Source organism: Meriones unguiculatus, chromosome 11, assembly GCF_030254825.1.
Source record: "Meriones unguiculatus strain TT.TT164.6M chromosome 11, Bangor_MerUng_6.1, whole genome shotgun sequence".
Lineage (NCBI taxonomy): Eukaryota > Metazoa > Chordata > Mammalia > Rodentia > Muridae > Meriones > Meriones unguiculatus.
Genome location: NC_083359.1, coordinates 110,979,977 through 110,995,246, shown reverse-complemented (window position 1 = coordinate 110,995,246; position 15,270 = coordinate 110,979,977). Strand labels below are relative to the sequence as shown.

The 15,270-nt window shown below is 52.6% G+C and overlaps 1 protein-coding gene across 4 annotated transcripts in view; it reads left to right on the top strand.

Moving 5' to 3' along the window:
- The window catches only part of Hhat (hedgehog acyltransferase), a 204,030-nt gene that overhangs the window by 27,542 nt on the left and 161,218 nt on the right, over positions 1–15,270 (top strand). For 3 of the 4 annotated variants that reach the window (XM_060364948.1, XM_060364947.1, XM_060364949.1), the window contains exons 4-6: positions 1,194–1,307; positions 12,153–12,347; positions 14,109–14,414. In XM_060364948.1, coding sequence (XP_060220931.1) covers positions 1,194–1,307; positions 12,153–12,347; positions 14,109–14,414 — 615 coding nt within the window. The remainder of the gene's footprint in view (positions 1–1,193; positions 1,308–12,152; positions 12,348–14,108; positions 14,415–15,270) is intronic. The other variant, XM_060364950.1, reaches the window with a different exon arrangement.

Below are 15,270 nucleotides of genomic sequence, written 5' to 3'. Positions count from 1 at the left end.
GCCACTTCCTGTGGGTCAGGCATTCAAACACCTGAGTGTATGGGGGGCCATTCCTATTCAAACCACCACACGGTATAATTAAAGATATTTTCCTCCACTTCCACTTGAGGTCCAGGGTCCTGAATCCTCTTGCAGAGACGGGGAGGATGTCCACCCTTAAAGGCAGGAGAATGGGGGATGTCCACCCTTTGCAGTTGTGGGGAGGCCCCTCCCGCACCCACGTGAGCTGGACAGGAAGCCTTGACTATCCAGTGCTGCTGAGCTGCTCTCTGACCATGCTTCATGGTGTGGGCAGCCAGTCACTTGCATGTTCCATGTTTGGCTTCGCTGAATTTCCTCATGTCCACATGCCTGCTCCTGTGGATGCCTCACCGACCTGGGACATGGTACCAGGAGCTGCTCTAGCAGAAGAGGCAGACAGCATAATTCTGTTTCTGCAGGGTGATATGAAAGCAGGTCATTTCTTTGTCCAGGTACCATGCTGACTATAAATATAAATACAGAGTTAGTACCACTGAGCCTCTGTCGGCACACTGGGTGTCTAATGTACATCTGATTGGTGAGGAAGGGTCTTGGCCCCTACAGGCCCATATATTTCAAGGCTTGGCCTCCAGTTGGTGGGAGGACTGCTTGGGAGGGATTAGGAGGCATGCCCTTGTCGGAGGAGGTGTCACTGGGGCAAGCTTTGAAGCTTGAAAAGCCTTTGCCATTCCCTGTTCTCTCTCCCATGTGCTTGTGAATCAAGAGCTCTCAGCCTCTGCTCCGTGCTGCCATGGCTGCCTCTGCTGCCATCCTCTGTTCCTGGATGCTCATGGACTCTAACCCTCTGTAAGCCCCAAGTGAGCTCTCAACAGAAGAGTTCCTAACACATCATCTGAGCTCATTCCCTGCCGTCGGTGTGACCTTGGGTATGTGGGCTGAAACCCTTCAGCCTCTGTGTCATCTCTCAGAAAATGGGCTAACAACGTGGGCCTCTGTCCTGGAGGATTCGGTGTCCATGAAGACTCTGAGTTGGAAGGAAAATTTGGACAATGGTGGGGAGACCAGCCAGGCTGGAGGGGACACAGAGTTCAAGGTTGGGCTTTTACGTGGGTAAAGGCCAGCTGACAGAATCTGGACTCCAGCGGCTTTCTCTGCAGGTGCTTTGTCGCACAGTCCCTCTGGTGACGCCATCTCCTGTTTTCCCATCCTAGGACCCGACTGACTTTGAGTGGAGCTTCTGGCTGGAATGGGGGAGGCGGAGGTTGCTGTGGCTCTTCCTTGGCCATGCGGCTGTGTCTCAGTTGGCCACATTGCTCACAAAGAAGGTACGAGTCCATTGTCATTTGCTTTTAAGCCTCTTTCTCCTTTGGGTTTGATGAAGATGCTTGAGCTCTGAATCCAGAGTCGGGGTTACCAGTGGGGAAGCCTGGGACGGGGTTAGCCAAAGCGATACTTCAGGTGATGGTGGCCTCTCATCTTACCGGTATTGACTTCCTCCAAGGTTCTTTCTAAAATCATCGGATACAAGGGTTTCAGAGTGAGTGGACTAACCTTGATTGTCTCCCTAAGCACATCCCGATGGAATGTTCTAGAAAGGCTTGCTTGGGAGAATGTGTATGGCCTGACTCAGTTCAGGAGGGAGTGGAAAGTATTACTAAGAAGTGGAGACAAGGCCTGGAGAGACGGCTCCTCGGTTAAGAGCTCTCCCTCCCAGAGGACCTGGGTTCCCGCATGGTGGTTCACAATCGTATTGTCTGGTTTTATTTTTATGCCAACTTGACACAAGCTAGAGTTACCAGATCAGGGAGCCTCAATCGAGAACATGCTTCCATAAGATGTGGAGCATTTTATTAACTAGTGCTCAGTGGGGGCGGACCTAGCCCATTGTGGGCGGGGCCATCCCTGGGCTGTGGTCCTGGGTTCTGTAAGAAAGCTGGCAGAGCAAGCCAGTGAGCAGCCCCCTCCATGGCCTCTGCCTCAGCTCCTGCCTCCAGGTTTCTGCCCTGCTTGGGTTCCTGATCTGACTTTCACTGTGATGAACAGTGCTGTGGGATTGTGAGCTGGACAAACCCTTTCCTTCTGAAGTTGCCTTGGTCATGGGATTTCGTCACAGCAATACCCATGTCATCACCTAAGACAGCAGTGGTCTGGAACTCCAGTTCCAGGGGATCTGTTGCCCTTGTCTGGCTTCACACATGCACAGACAAACACAGAATTCATACATGTAGAACAACAATAAATCTTTTAAGCAACAGCAGTTGAGCTGGGGAGATACTGTGGACGACATCCTTGCTGTGTTAGCACGATGATCTGAGTTTGACCCCCAGAACCTGCATACAGAACAGCCAGGCGTGGTGAGGCTTGAAACGCCAGCAACAAGGGGCTGGAGACGGATGGACCCCAGGAAGTTACTGGCAGCCAGCCAGGCCCACTTAGCAAGCTCCAGGCCAGTGAGAGTCCCTGTCTTAAAAAGGCCACGGTGGATGGCTCCTGAGGAAAGCTTGACCTCTGACCTGTGTGCACATTCCTGTGGGTGCACAGGGATAGCAGACACACATACGCAGACACACACCTTTAGTGTTGAGCAGTATGGTAGCTGGGCTCTAGATTCCTTGGCGGTCTCAGCTGACTGGGAAGTCAGAGGTGAAGCAGTGCTGATCACTGAGCCATGCCTAGCGTGGTGGTGGCTACCCCATTTGCAGCAAGTGCACAGGGCAGGGAGTGGGCGTGCTGGCAGCTCTGCAGGCAGAGGCCTCCCAGGAGGTGGCTCTGCAGTTCTGGCTTGGGAATGGGCCTCCCTTGCTCAGCTTCCTGTGTGGTGCTGTCAGGCCTGGCAGGACAGGCAGGCAGGCTCAGCTCAACCTCGGGAACCCACATCACCCCGTGCTGGAGGGGAGGGCTTTGCGTTTTCCTTGGAAGGAGGCAGAGTGAGAGCTGAGTGGTCTGTGTTCTCACCCTGCTGTGCCCACAGGCTGCACTGTGAGGCAGTGGCTGGCAGATCTGTGTGTGGCTGGGCCACAGGGCTTCTTTGTGAGAGCCAGCTTGGCCCTTCTGTGAATCTGGACCACAGCCTTGGCCTCTTAGGTTCCAGCCTCTCACCACCTGGACGGAGCATTCCCCTGGGCCTTCACTGGCAGGGTTGTTTCTGGTGCTTTTTTTAGGGTGGAAAATTTGGGCCACAGCTGTGTCTACTTTGCTGTCCTTCGGGGCATCAAGAAACCTGGCATGCAGTTGGGACAGGCGTCAGCTGGCTTCCGGTCGCAGCCCTGGCTCCTGAACAGTGCTGCCCACCTCTGTCCAGGGCAGATCTTTTCCTTTGCGGCCCGCCACCTCCCTGTGCGGGCTACTTCCAGAAACATGGTCCTCACCTCCTCCCCCTCCCCCCCTCTTCCTTCTCCCGTCCTTGGTCATGTAAAATAATACAGTAATAAAGCTTTCCCTTGAGCTCCTTGGCTGAGAGTAAATGCTTTTCCTCTAGGTCAGGCCCCCTCTGGGTCTCTGCCAGGCTCTGTGAGGAGCCTGAAGGAGGCTCAGCGATGGCTGCGCTCTGGCTGTGCGCCTGTTATGGTTGGACTTTGCGGGCGCAGCTCACAGCCGCCTCTGTTCTCTCATGCCTCCGTGGCTCTCCACCACCTGAAACACTGTGTTCTCTGCCCTCAGAACTAGAATGACCCTGTAGGAGCTCCGAGAAGCCTGGCCTGGTGTGGGCCGTGTTTTTCTTGCTGTGGTCTGGCTGGAGAATGGCCTGGGTAGTCTTGGCCCCATGGCTCAGGCCCTCACTGCAGGAGCCTGGTCCTGGGGGTTGGCCCTCTGGCGGGGGAGCAGCCTCTCTCTGAGGAGTGTCAGAATTGTGTGCACTGCTGTTTGTCCTGGAAGCTGCTCCTCTCCCTCCTCTAGTGCCTGCCTGGTGAGGTGAAGCTGGAGAAGGGCCCCTGGCCTTCACCACCAGGAAGTTCTGGACTGGATGGAGTGTATGATTTTTGTCTTTATGGGGAGATTTCATATATGTATGTTTTCCTTATGTAATTTGTATTTATTTGTTACGGTACCTACTGCAGTTGTGATAAGACGTACCGGGACATGACGCACACTTGAGTACGGATTGACCCCCAGGTGGGGCTTCTCCGAGCGGTTTCGTGGTGATGTGGTCTGATCTGTTGGGAGTGCTGAGCAAAGCTTTGTCCTCACTCTGAGGACGCACGCCTAAGCTGCCAGGGGCGTCTGTGCCTTCAGCACAGGGTGAGCCAAAGCGGACCATGGTGCATGGGGCCATTGCCAGGGTGTTCTCTGTGGCTAGGCTCTGACCCTTGTGAAGGAGGTTTGAAGGACAAACTTCAGAAGGTGGGGGTGGGGATCTGGTTTTGTGGTTGATGCTGGTTGTAGCCTGGGCACAGATCTGACGGACTGGATAGACTCACACTATCCCGTAAGCATGGCAGGAAGCGCTGTTAGCGGCATGCTCTCGTAGGCCGGGCAGGCAGCATGAGTGTAAGCAGGTGGCGGGTCATGAGCCCTGAAGTGATGCCCTGTCTGCACTCTCGGGGACACACCCTTTTCTAAGGTGTAAGGTAGGACCTGAGACTTGGAAGGGGGTAGATTTTCACATTAGTGCCTCAAAAGCTCAACATTCTGATGCTGATTTTGTCTTCTGTCTGTTAAATCCCAACACTTGGGAAAGCTTAGCTACCCACCCATCTAAATACTGCTGGCTTCAACCTCCATCCATCCACTTATATGTTGCCATCTTCATCCATCTATTACCGTCTTCATCCTCCATCATCCATCTATATACTGCCATCTTCACCCTCATCCATCTATATACTGCCATCATCCATCCATCCATCCATGTATATACTGCCGTCTTCATCCTCATCCATCCATCCATCCATCCATCCATGTATATACTGCCGTCTTCATCCTCATCCATCCATCCATCCATCCATCCATCCATCCATGTATATACTGCCGTCTTCATCCTCATCCATCCATCCATCCATCCATGCATCCATCTATATACTGCCATCTTCACCCTCATCCATCTATATACTGCCATCATCCATCCATCCATCCATGTATATACTGCCGTCTTCACCCTCATCCATCCATCCATCCATCCATCCATCCATCTATATACTGCCATCTTCATCCTCATCCATCCATCCATCCATCCATCCATCCATCCATCTATATACTGCCATCTTCATCCTCATCCATCCATCCATCCATCCATCCATCCATCCATGTATATACTGCCATCTTCATCCCCATCCATCCATCCATCCATCCATCCATCCATCCATCCATCCGTGTATATACTGCCATCTTCATCCTCATCCATCCATCCATCCATGCATCCATGTATATACTGCCATCTTTCAGCTAACCATTTATTCTGCCACTCCTTTGTTTGAGCTTGGTGCCAGGCTAGATCCTGGTTTTACCTGTATGTAATATGAACAAGAAAGGATTTTGGCTCGCTCAGGAAGACTACCAACTGGCCACGGTCCATTCAGTGTCGTCCCACGCTGTGGCGGGATGTGGCACGGTGTCCGAGTGCCTCCTCGCTGTGGCGTGCACTGCATCCCTTAGAAAGGCCGTGGAGATCTCCTCTGGCTTCAGGGCTGCTGCTAAGAAAGTCATGCTGTTTGTAATGTCTTGGATTTGTGAAAATTGCCCTGTTTTAATTCTCATCTTCTATAAAAGCCCGAAAGCCTGGAATGGGGAGAACTAAGTGGGGTCACTGTGTGCTTCCGAGAGTGCTCTCAGCCCACGTGCCACGTTGTGCAGGCTTTCCACCATTGCCAGAGCTCTGCAGAGCTCTTAAATCACAACGAGGTAGCAATGTGTACCCTCCAGAAAGGCTCTGCTGAAACACGGAAGCACCATGGGTGCTCGTGGGGTGTGGACTGCTGGGCTCCCTCGTGCGCCCCTGTTGGTGAGCAGTGGCAGGCCGCACTGCAGCTTACGGCGCACACCTGTGAGTGCCTGTCGCCAGCTAGCGTTTGCTCAGGCGTGCATTCGTTCCTGGGAAATGAGAAGTTACTCTCAACACCAGCAACCTGTGCAGATGTGAGGCCATGGGCGGCAGCCCTAACTTGTGAACATCTAAGGCGTGTGTCGGCCGGCACATGGGTGTGCAAACCGTGGTTATCCACCGCGGAAAACGGCACTGACGAGGGGGAGGGTCAGGGGCCAGCAGTTTAGCGAATCTGTGTGATTTCTTTGAAATGACAGGAGTTTGGAAATGGAGAAGAGATGAATGGGTGGGAGACGGGGTTGGGAAGGGGCCAGGACTGTTCTGGGTATTTGCTGGCGTGGACATGGAACCTTCCCTTGTGGGAGAATTTGTAGAACACGGGCATGAAGCTGGGGAGTCGGTTTGGAGGGTTGAAGTTGAGCCGGTGTCCTGGTTGTGATAATATTCTGTGGTTCTGGGAAAGGTCCTTGGCGGAAACTGAATGAAACACAGCACAGAAGGCATGCGTGTTGTTTCTTGTGAGCACACGAACCTACAGCTATCTTGGCAAAAGCCCCAATTAGGAAAAGGTCATGGTGTGCCTGGGGCACAGCTCGGCAGGTCAAATGCTAACGGTACCTGCCTGAGGACCTGAGCCTGATCCCCAGGACCCACAGCAAGAGGGAAGAGCTGACCGCCGTGGTGCTGAAGGGGTGGTGAAGGAGACGGGCACGCCTGGGACTCGCCGGCTGCTCAGCCTGCTTGGCGAGCTGAGGCCGTGAGAAGCCTGTCTCGAAATGGAGCTGTGCTCCAGGGAAGTGTCTCGTCGGATGGAGACGCTCGCCTCCAAGTCTGAGGACCCAAGTTTAATCCCTGGGAGCTCCATGGTGGAAGGAGAGAACCAGCTCTCACACGGTGCCTCTGACTTCCACACAAGCATGCCGGCATGTGCGCACACCCCTCCCCCAATAATAATAACATAAAATAGCAAACCAGGGTGTAGATGGCACCAAAGGAATGACACATCCAGAACTGACTTCTGGTTTGGAAGCACACGTGCACACACAGGCATGAATACCCACAAACATGTATGCACAAAAGGAAAAATGTATAAAGTTGTATTTGCTTAAAGTTTAAAGTTCTAAATTAGAAACATCATAGCTAGCTATTGAGATTTCTTTTTGCCTCACTTCCCTGAGTTGGTAGGTGGGTGGGTGTCAGTCCAGGACTGCAGAAGCCCAGACTGTGTGTGTGTGTGTGTGTGTGTGTGTGTGTGTGTGTGTGTGTAAGCCTGGGGGGGTGTAGCCTGTTTGTGGGGTGATGGAAGCCTAGGGAGAGGATTTTGTGCCTTTTCTATAGATTAGTAGATACAAGCCAGAGTCCTTTAATCTTTAATACTGCGGTACGTATGTGCTACATGGTTTTGTCAACTTGACACAAGCTGGAGTCATCTTAGAGGACAGAGCCTCAACTGAGAATATGTCTCCATGAGCTCGGGCTGCAGGCTGTGGGGATTTTCTTAATCACTGGTTGATGGACAGGGCCCAGCCTATTGTGGGCAGAGCCATCCCTGGGATGGTAGTCCTGGTTCTGAGGACCTGAGCCTTTAAGAAAGAAGGTTCTTTAAGAAAGAAGGCTGAGCAAGCCAGTGAGCAGCCCCCTCATGGCCTCTGCGTCAGCTGCTGCCTCCAGGTTCCTGCCTGTGTAAGTTCCTGTCCTGACTTCTTCTCTGATGAACAGCAATGTGGAAGTGTGAGCTGAACAACCTTCTTTTTTCTCCACAAGTTGTGTTGGTCATGGTGTTTTTTAATCACAGGGACTGAAGCCCTCCCCTAAGGCAGTGGCTTTAACAAGCTGAGTGCTGCTGGAGAGACAGTTCAGGGGCCACTGCTCTGGTAGTGGATCCAGACTTAGTTTTCAGGACCACAACCCTCTGTAGCTCCATTTCCAGGGGACCCAACACTGTCTTCTGGCATCTTCAGGCACCAGGCATGTTCATGGTACAGACACACATAAGCCATCCTTTAAAGAAGCCTGGGCGTGACACAGAGAGAGTGTGTCTGCTCAGATCCCTGAGCACTTGGGAGAACTTCCAGGACTGTGTAGCGAGTTAGAAACACTGCTTTGGGGTAAAACATGATGTGCATTATTATTATTATTATTATTATTTTAATTTTGGAAGATTAAAATAGTTCTGTCCTGGTTCATGTGACAGGCTTCATAGAGGTATATGTAGGAGGTAGAGGAATGCCTGCCTAGGCCTCTGCCTATGGCCTTGACCCTGGTGTCCTGCCCCTCTCTGTTCAGCCTGTGGTAGAAGTGGGTGTTGAGGGCAGTGGGGCCCGGCCCGCCCTGCCGCGGTGTCGGCTCAGGGCTGCCCGCCTTGTATCTGGGTGAGCGGGGACTCCAGTGGCATTTTAACACTTTTAGATGTGACTGTATTTAAATGGTACAGTGGCCCACACAGCGGCTCTGCACAGGGAAGGTGGGGAGGGTGACGGTGGTGCGGAGTCTGGATCACTGGGGAGAGTTTCCACTGGCACATGGCGTGGGGTACGCTGTCCTCACACACAGCGGCTGTTGTGGCCACTGTCTGGTCCACCGCAGACGCCCTTGGAGCGGCGCTGGGTTGTACCGCTGTCAGGAATTTCTGAAGGTTCTTTCAGCTCCGACTTGCAGCTGCTGCTCTCTGTGGTGAGTTCCAAATGAGGCTCAGCACACAGGCTTTTCCCAAGCAGGTCAAATGGCACCTACTGAAAGTGTGACCTTGTACCCACACGTGTGTAGACATGCGTGCACAGCCCCCACGCTGCAGGGTGTGTGGAAAGAACCTTTCCTCCCACTTGTGAAAACCGTGCGTTAAAATAGTCTTTGGACACCTTGTTTCTGAAAATTGGACCCTGCCCAGAGCTGAGAGCTGGGGAAAGTTTGAAGCAAATTTATGTGGCTGCCTTCTATGGTTAGCAGGGTGGAAAAAAACCATAAAAACGGACGACATCCCTCTGGTTTTTTTGGAACATGAAAGTGTCTGCCTTGCTCTCACATTTCAGATGTTCTCTTGAGCTGGAAGAGGTACACAGCAGCTCAGGGGTGCCGTTACCTGGGTGAGGTGGGCAAGCTGCTATGCTCCAGCCTGCCCTGAGTCCAGTCTGTCTGTCAGTCTGTCTGTCTGTCTACCTATCTCTCTGGCTGTACTGGAGCCTGAACCCAGGCTTGATGTGTGGCAGGCAGTCCCTGTGCCACTGAGCTATACTCTCAGTCCTGTTCTACTCTTGCTTTTAGACACGGTCTAAGTTGCTCAGACAGGCCTTAAACTTGTGATCCTCCTGCCTTGGCCTCCTGAGTGGGGCAGGCCTGAGCCATGAGGCCCAGCTCATCGTTTTCACCAGATCTGAGTTCAGTCATTCGACTCTTCATTCAAAACTCACACTTATAACATCATCATCAAAAGAAATAACCTTTTTGTCTTTTGAGACAGTGAGTCTCTCCTGTAGCCCAGGCTAGCTATAATCTCATTATATAACCAGGATATCCTTGAACAACTTACCCTTTTGCCTGTCCCTGTGAGTACTAGATTTCAGGTATGTGTCATTAGATCTGCTCTGTGACGTGCTGGGGCTAGAACACAGGGCGTCATGCAGGCTGGTGAGCATTCTGTCCACAGAGCCACAGACAGACAGCCTGGGCCTGAGTGGAGCTGAGGAGCCCTGGCTTTGCATGTGCTAAGTGTGATTCACACACAGCCCCTCATGCTCACGGTGACCTTGTGACCTGTTACTGTATTTCTGTATACGAAGAACAGGCGCCATAGCGAGCTCATGGAACCTGATGAAGATCATGCAGGTGGCTGCAAAGCCTTAGACAGTAAACACCGGCTTGATATAAAAGCCGGGGCTGGAGGGATGGCTCAGCAGCTATGAGGACCCGGGTTCAGTTTGCAGCACCCTGTGGCAGCGCACAAGGGTCTGTACCGACCCCAGCCTCTCCTGTAGGCAGTCCATGACATGGTGCACACATACGCGCAGACAAAACACGCATGCGCGTGCAGCGGCATCCTTATTGCTCTGTCTTCCCCTTTGGTGGTGCTAAGGACCACGGGAAAGGCAGGTGCAGACATGCTCCCTCCTCCGGAGACACATGCTCACGTCTTCACCGCCATCTTTCTACAGTGTGTGTTTATGATGTGTGCGGGCACGTGTGGTTGGAGGACAGCTGTATAGTGTCTGCTATCTCCTTCCATCTTCACGAGGGTGTTGGATTCATGTCACCAGACTTGCATGGTTGGTGACAAGCAGTTTTGCTCACTGAGCCATCTTGCTCGCCCTTCATTGCAGTTAAGGAAAATAATATTCTCGTTTGTGTGTTCATGTATATGTGGTGCATACATGTGCCCACACCATTGTGTCACTGGGGATGTGTGGGCATTAGACGATGGCCTTCAGTGGTGGACCTCAGGTTCCTGCTTCCTGGGGCAAGGTCTCTTGGTCATTGCTGTGCTTCCGGAGGGCCGGCCTGTGAGTTTCTAGGCTTCCCTGCTCCCCCCCTCATCTCCATAGGAGTGCTGGGGTTTCAGGTGTGTGCTGCCGCTGGTGGCTTAACGTAGGTGCTGGGATCTGAACTCAGGACCTTGTGACTGCAGAGCAGATGCTGTATCCACTGAGCCATCTCCCCAGACCTATCGCAGTTTTCAAGATAAGAATTTAACAGCTGGACACAGAGGCGGCATGACGCGAAGATGTGTTAGTTCACCAGTTTAGGTAATTGGTGGGATAACGAGGCTCCTTGCTCAGTAAATAGAACAGTTTCCAGGAGCCAGAGTCTCTTAAATTGGGACCAATGTGTCGGTCAGTCAAAGATCCTGACATCACAGATGTGAGGCCCTGCTGCTAAGGTTGAAGTCCATCATCTCTGGACAGCCAATCATTTGTGCTCAGGCTATGAAGATAGACCCCCTTTCTCATCAGGGTTTAAAGTCTCCCCTTTTGGGGGGACCTCAGGTCTGGTAAGGGGCTGAGGAGCATCACACATCCCCGAGGGCACAGACCAGACCTTCCCTGACAGGGAAAGCATCGAGGAATTCCTGGAGACGCCCCACCCTGCTATCTAGTCCAGCTCTGACCGTCCATGGTTCTCAGAGATCCCCCTCCAGACGATGACTGTACTGAATTTTCCTTCTGTGATAGGACCATTGAGTATCCCTGACCCCAGTGAATCAAACACATTCATTCTCAAAATCCTTCCCTCTGCCCAGGGTTTATATTGTCCTTTATTTCACATGAAAGAAGGTTTGAGTTTTCTCACTTCAAGACCATCGAGTTGAGATTCATCCCCCACTGGGCCACATCTCACCAGGCCTATGTCTCGGCTGCAAGCATGGGCTTTGGCCCGCACCGTGCTCAGCACAGCAGCTTGAGAGCTGAGAGCTGTAACACTTTGGTATCGCCACAGGCTTTGGAATGCCCGAGCCTCCACTGCCACCCGAGAGCTCACGCTGAAGAGCTGAGCTGTAACAGTCTGCGGAAAACCTTGTCCACACCCGGCTTAGTGTACTCGGACCTCGTCCTAAAGCGCTCTAGCAGCCCGAGAGAAATGGCAGCTCCATTCTCTGTTGGAAGCCGAGCTCCAGGACCCTGAGCAGAGGGCGACAACAAAAATTGATTGTGAATAATACGCTACGGGTGTCCAAACTTCTGGCTTCATCTGGACTATACTGTATTCTGAAAAGTTCACACACGAGGACTGCAAAATTGAGTTACAAAATTTTAGAAAAAAAAAAAAGCCCTCATAATCCTCACGTTTATGATTTTTGTCTTGGGCTGTGTCCTAGTTACTCTCGACGTTCCAAAACTATGAGTTACCTGATTTTAAGTCTACGACCTCAGAGCTTTGGTGTGGGCAGCCAGTTTTCTCTAAGGCCCTGCAGAGGTGTGCGTGTCACTCATGTTAGCTTCTGACGGATGCTGTCTGCAGGTGTGGCAGTGCAGGCTTCCCAGCTGCTGGCCTCCCTCCTCTGTTCAGGAGTCAGCTGTTCATGCCACTCTTGTGGGACCCAGGAGGCCCAGGAGGCTCTGGCTGAGGACAGGAAGGCTTTTACTTGATTCCTGGACCTGGCCGGGCAGTGGGAATAAGATCCGGTTACTGGGCACAAAGGCATGCCCTGCCCTGCAGGTACTTTCCTAGCCACAGCCGTGAGCTCACGCTTGTCCTTCTACAGCACAGACCCTGGATCCTCATGGTCTATGGAATGGGGGCCTGCTGGTGTGTGCTGGGGGTTCCAGGCGTGGCCGCGGTCTTTCTCCACACCACCGTCGCCTTCTGCGTGGCCCAGTTCCGGTCAATGCTCCTGTCCTGGCTGTGTTCCCTCCTCCTCCTCTCCACCCTGAGGCTGCAGAGTGTGGAGGAAGCTAAGGTAAGCTTCTCCTCCTGCCTCCTACCACAGGGAAGGGCAAGGCGCCTCGGCTTCTCCCCATGTACAAAACGGTGGTAGTCCCTCCGTGGGGCTCCGCCTAGTGGCCATTCAGGGTTATCGAAGAACTCGGCTGGGTTGGTTCTTTGTCTGAGCTCTGTGGGGTTGTCCAAGGTCACCTTTTCTCCTCATTCGGATGTTAATGGAGGATGACAGACGTTGTGGGACTAGAGGGCTAGGAGCAGTTACTCCTCCCTATATGCTTAAATATACCTGTTGACTGCTCTGTTCCTTAGGGGACCGTTTTTTCCTTCCCTCCCTCCCTCCCTCCTTTTTTTTTAAACCATTTATTGGTTCTTTGTGAATTTCACATCTGCATCCCAGTCCCACTCACCGCCCCCTTCCCTCACACCTGCCCTCCATTGCAACCTCCTCCCAACGACAGAGGAAAAGATCTTGCTGTGGAAGCTGTAGTGTGTCGCTGTGTGCCCCACAGTGTCCACTCCCGACAGTGTCCACTCCCGACAGTGTCCACCCCCCCACAGTGTCCACCCCGCTTGTCCACACTTCTTTGCTCGTAGATGTTCATCGCCATGGCTTAGCCTGGTACAAGGCCTCTGGCTTCCGCTACTCTATCGATACCGAAATGGCACAGGGACTCCTCTCGGATGTCCTGTGTCTCCCTCGGATGTCTCATGTCTGTGTCATGAGATCTGTAGGAGCTGCAGGACCAGCCCCTTCATGCACTCCAGAAGTTCAGTGAAGGGGTAGATGTTGGGTTAGGCCAACTCAAGGCCCTGGCTCTGGTTCTGAGAGGAATCTGAGCTGGTCACCCACCAGCTCTCCCACTCTCATGCCCTTGAGCCAACCCCCAAATCAGGGCCCACCCTCCCAACTGCTATAGCTGGTGAGGGGCAGGGACAGCTCTCCCGCTTTGCTCTCATGACCTCAGGACCGGATCTCCTGCCTGTCATTAAAGGGCAGACAATGGGCAGGAGGGGCATCTTTTGCCCATGTCACTACAGGGCAGACAAGTGGCAGGGCCAGCTCTCCCACACTCACAGCCTGGGGTGGGGGGGCTCATCTGCATCCCTATCATCAGGGTCAGCTCTGCTGTGCTGCCCAAGTGAGGGGCAGGGCCTGCCCTCCTTAGGGACCTTTTTCATTTACCTTTCTTATGACACACAATGTCCACAATGGCACCAATGTCCACAATGGTTAGACAGGCGCTTTTATCCTTAGTTGATAGGTCAGGCTTATAGATTATCTGCTCGTACACAGAAGCCAATCACAGAAGCACTTTGTATAGAAAGTGAGAACTGTGTTTTTTGTCTTAATGTCACAGACTAAGCCTTGGTGTATGCCAGGGAAGGGCATCCTAACAGACAATTGTTTAGCTGTGTGTGTTCGATGGAGGTGAACATCGGGCAGGTGGCAGCCTTGTGTGGTTGTTGAGTGGTTAGGCTAGTTCTCATACACCTGCCAAGTCCCTTATGGACCAAAGAAAAACTCTGTCCTGGTTTTGAATCTCATATATGAAGTGTTGCTTCGGTGCCAAGGGTTGGACCTAGGGTCCCAGACAGACAAGGCATGAGCTCTGCCTCCCGGCTGCACCCACACTGCCTGCGTGCCTCTGTTGCCAGGGGGATCTGCTTGACACTCCTTTGTTGTGCCCCAGGGGAAACCATCTGGTCTGGATGCCCCCGTGGCGGGCTAGTGCCACCTTGCGCTCACTCACGGGCTGTTCCCTTGCTGCTTTTGCAGAGGAAGTGGTATGAGACGGAAAACGAGTATTACCTGCTGCAGTTCACCCTGACCGTCCGCTGCCTGTACTACACCAGCTTCAGCCTGGAGCTGTGCCGGCAGCCTCTGCCCGCCCAGCGCGCCCCACAGCAGCCTCCGCCCGCCCAGCGCGCCCCACAGCAGCCTCCGCCCACCCAGCGCACCCCACAGCAGCCTCCGCCCGCCCAGCGCGCCCCCCACTCCTTCCCGTGGCTGCTGGCCTATGTCTTCTATTACCCCGTCTTCCACAATGGACCCATCCTCAACTTCCCAGAGTTCTTCAAGCAGGTAGAGTCCCCTGGGGACCGGTGTAGGTCTCTGATGTGGGTTGTGACCCTGAATGGGGTTGCATACTAAATGTGGGGTTCATAAAAGTTTGAGAACAGCAAAAGGTCCCTGCATGTACAACCAAAAATAAGTCAAAGTCTAACGGGTAGTGAACTGGCGTTTCGGGCAGTGATTGCTGGTCCTGCGTTCACGAACATGGAGTAGAAAATGGCAGAAGCGTGTTTAGGGCCATTTTCGAATGTGACATTTTCCAAGCCGTACGGCCCCGAACACCCTGCTCAGATTCCAGGCTATCCTGTATTACGAGTTGCGGGTCTTTAAGAAACAGAATGGTTTAATTATGGAAAACAAAGACTTTGCTGTCTTCCTGCCTCATTTCTCAGCATGTGAGTACCAAGTTAGTGTCTTTGGGTTGGATTATGTTAGGATGTTTTACTTTACATTTTTATTTATGTGTGTGCATCTGTGCGGCTCACACATGTTGCTGCATGTGTGTGGCAGTTGGAGGACAGCTGTAGGAAATCGGCCATCTCCTCTCACTGCCTGGAATCCGGGCATTGAACCCTACCTGGGAAGCCTGTCGGCAAGCCCCTCTACCCACTGAGCCACCTCGCAGGCCCGAATGCTTGATCTGAAAAGTTGCTGTTTGAGTGGATGACTAGAGTTTCCTAAGAAATCATTAAGTTAGTTTTGATTGTGATTGGGACAGAATTTCCAACAACTTCTGAAACGGCCTAAAGACATCCCTGTAGGCCCATCTTGTCAGAGGGATTTTTACTCAAACCCTGGGCATGCATATATAAAAATAGGAGTACAAATCAAGCTTTTGCTACTAGCAAATCATGGAAGACATTAA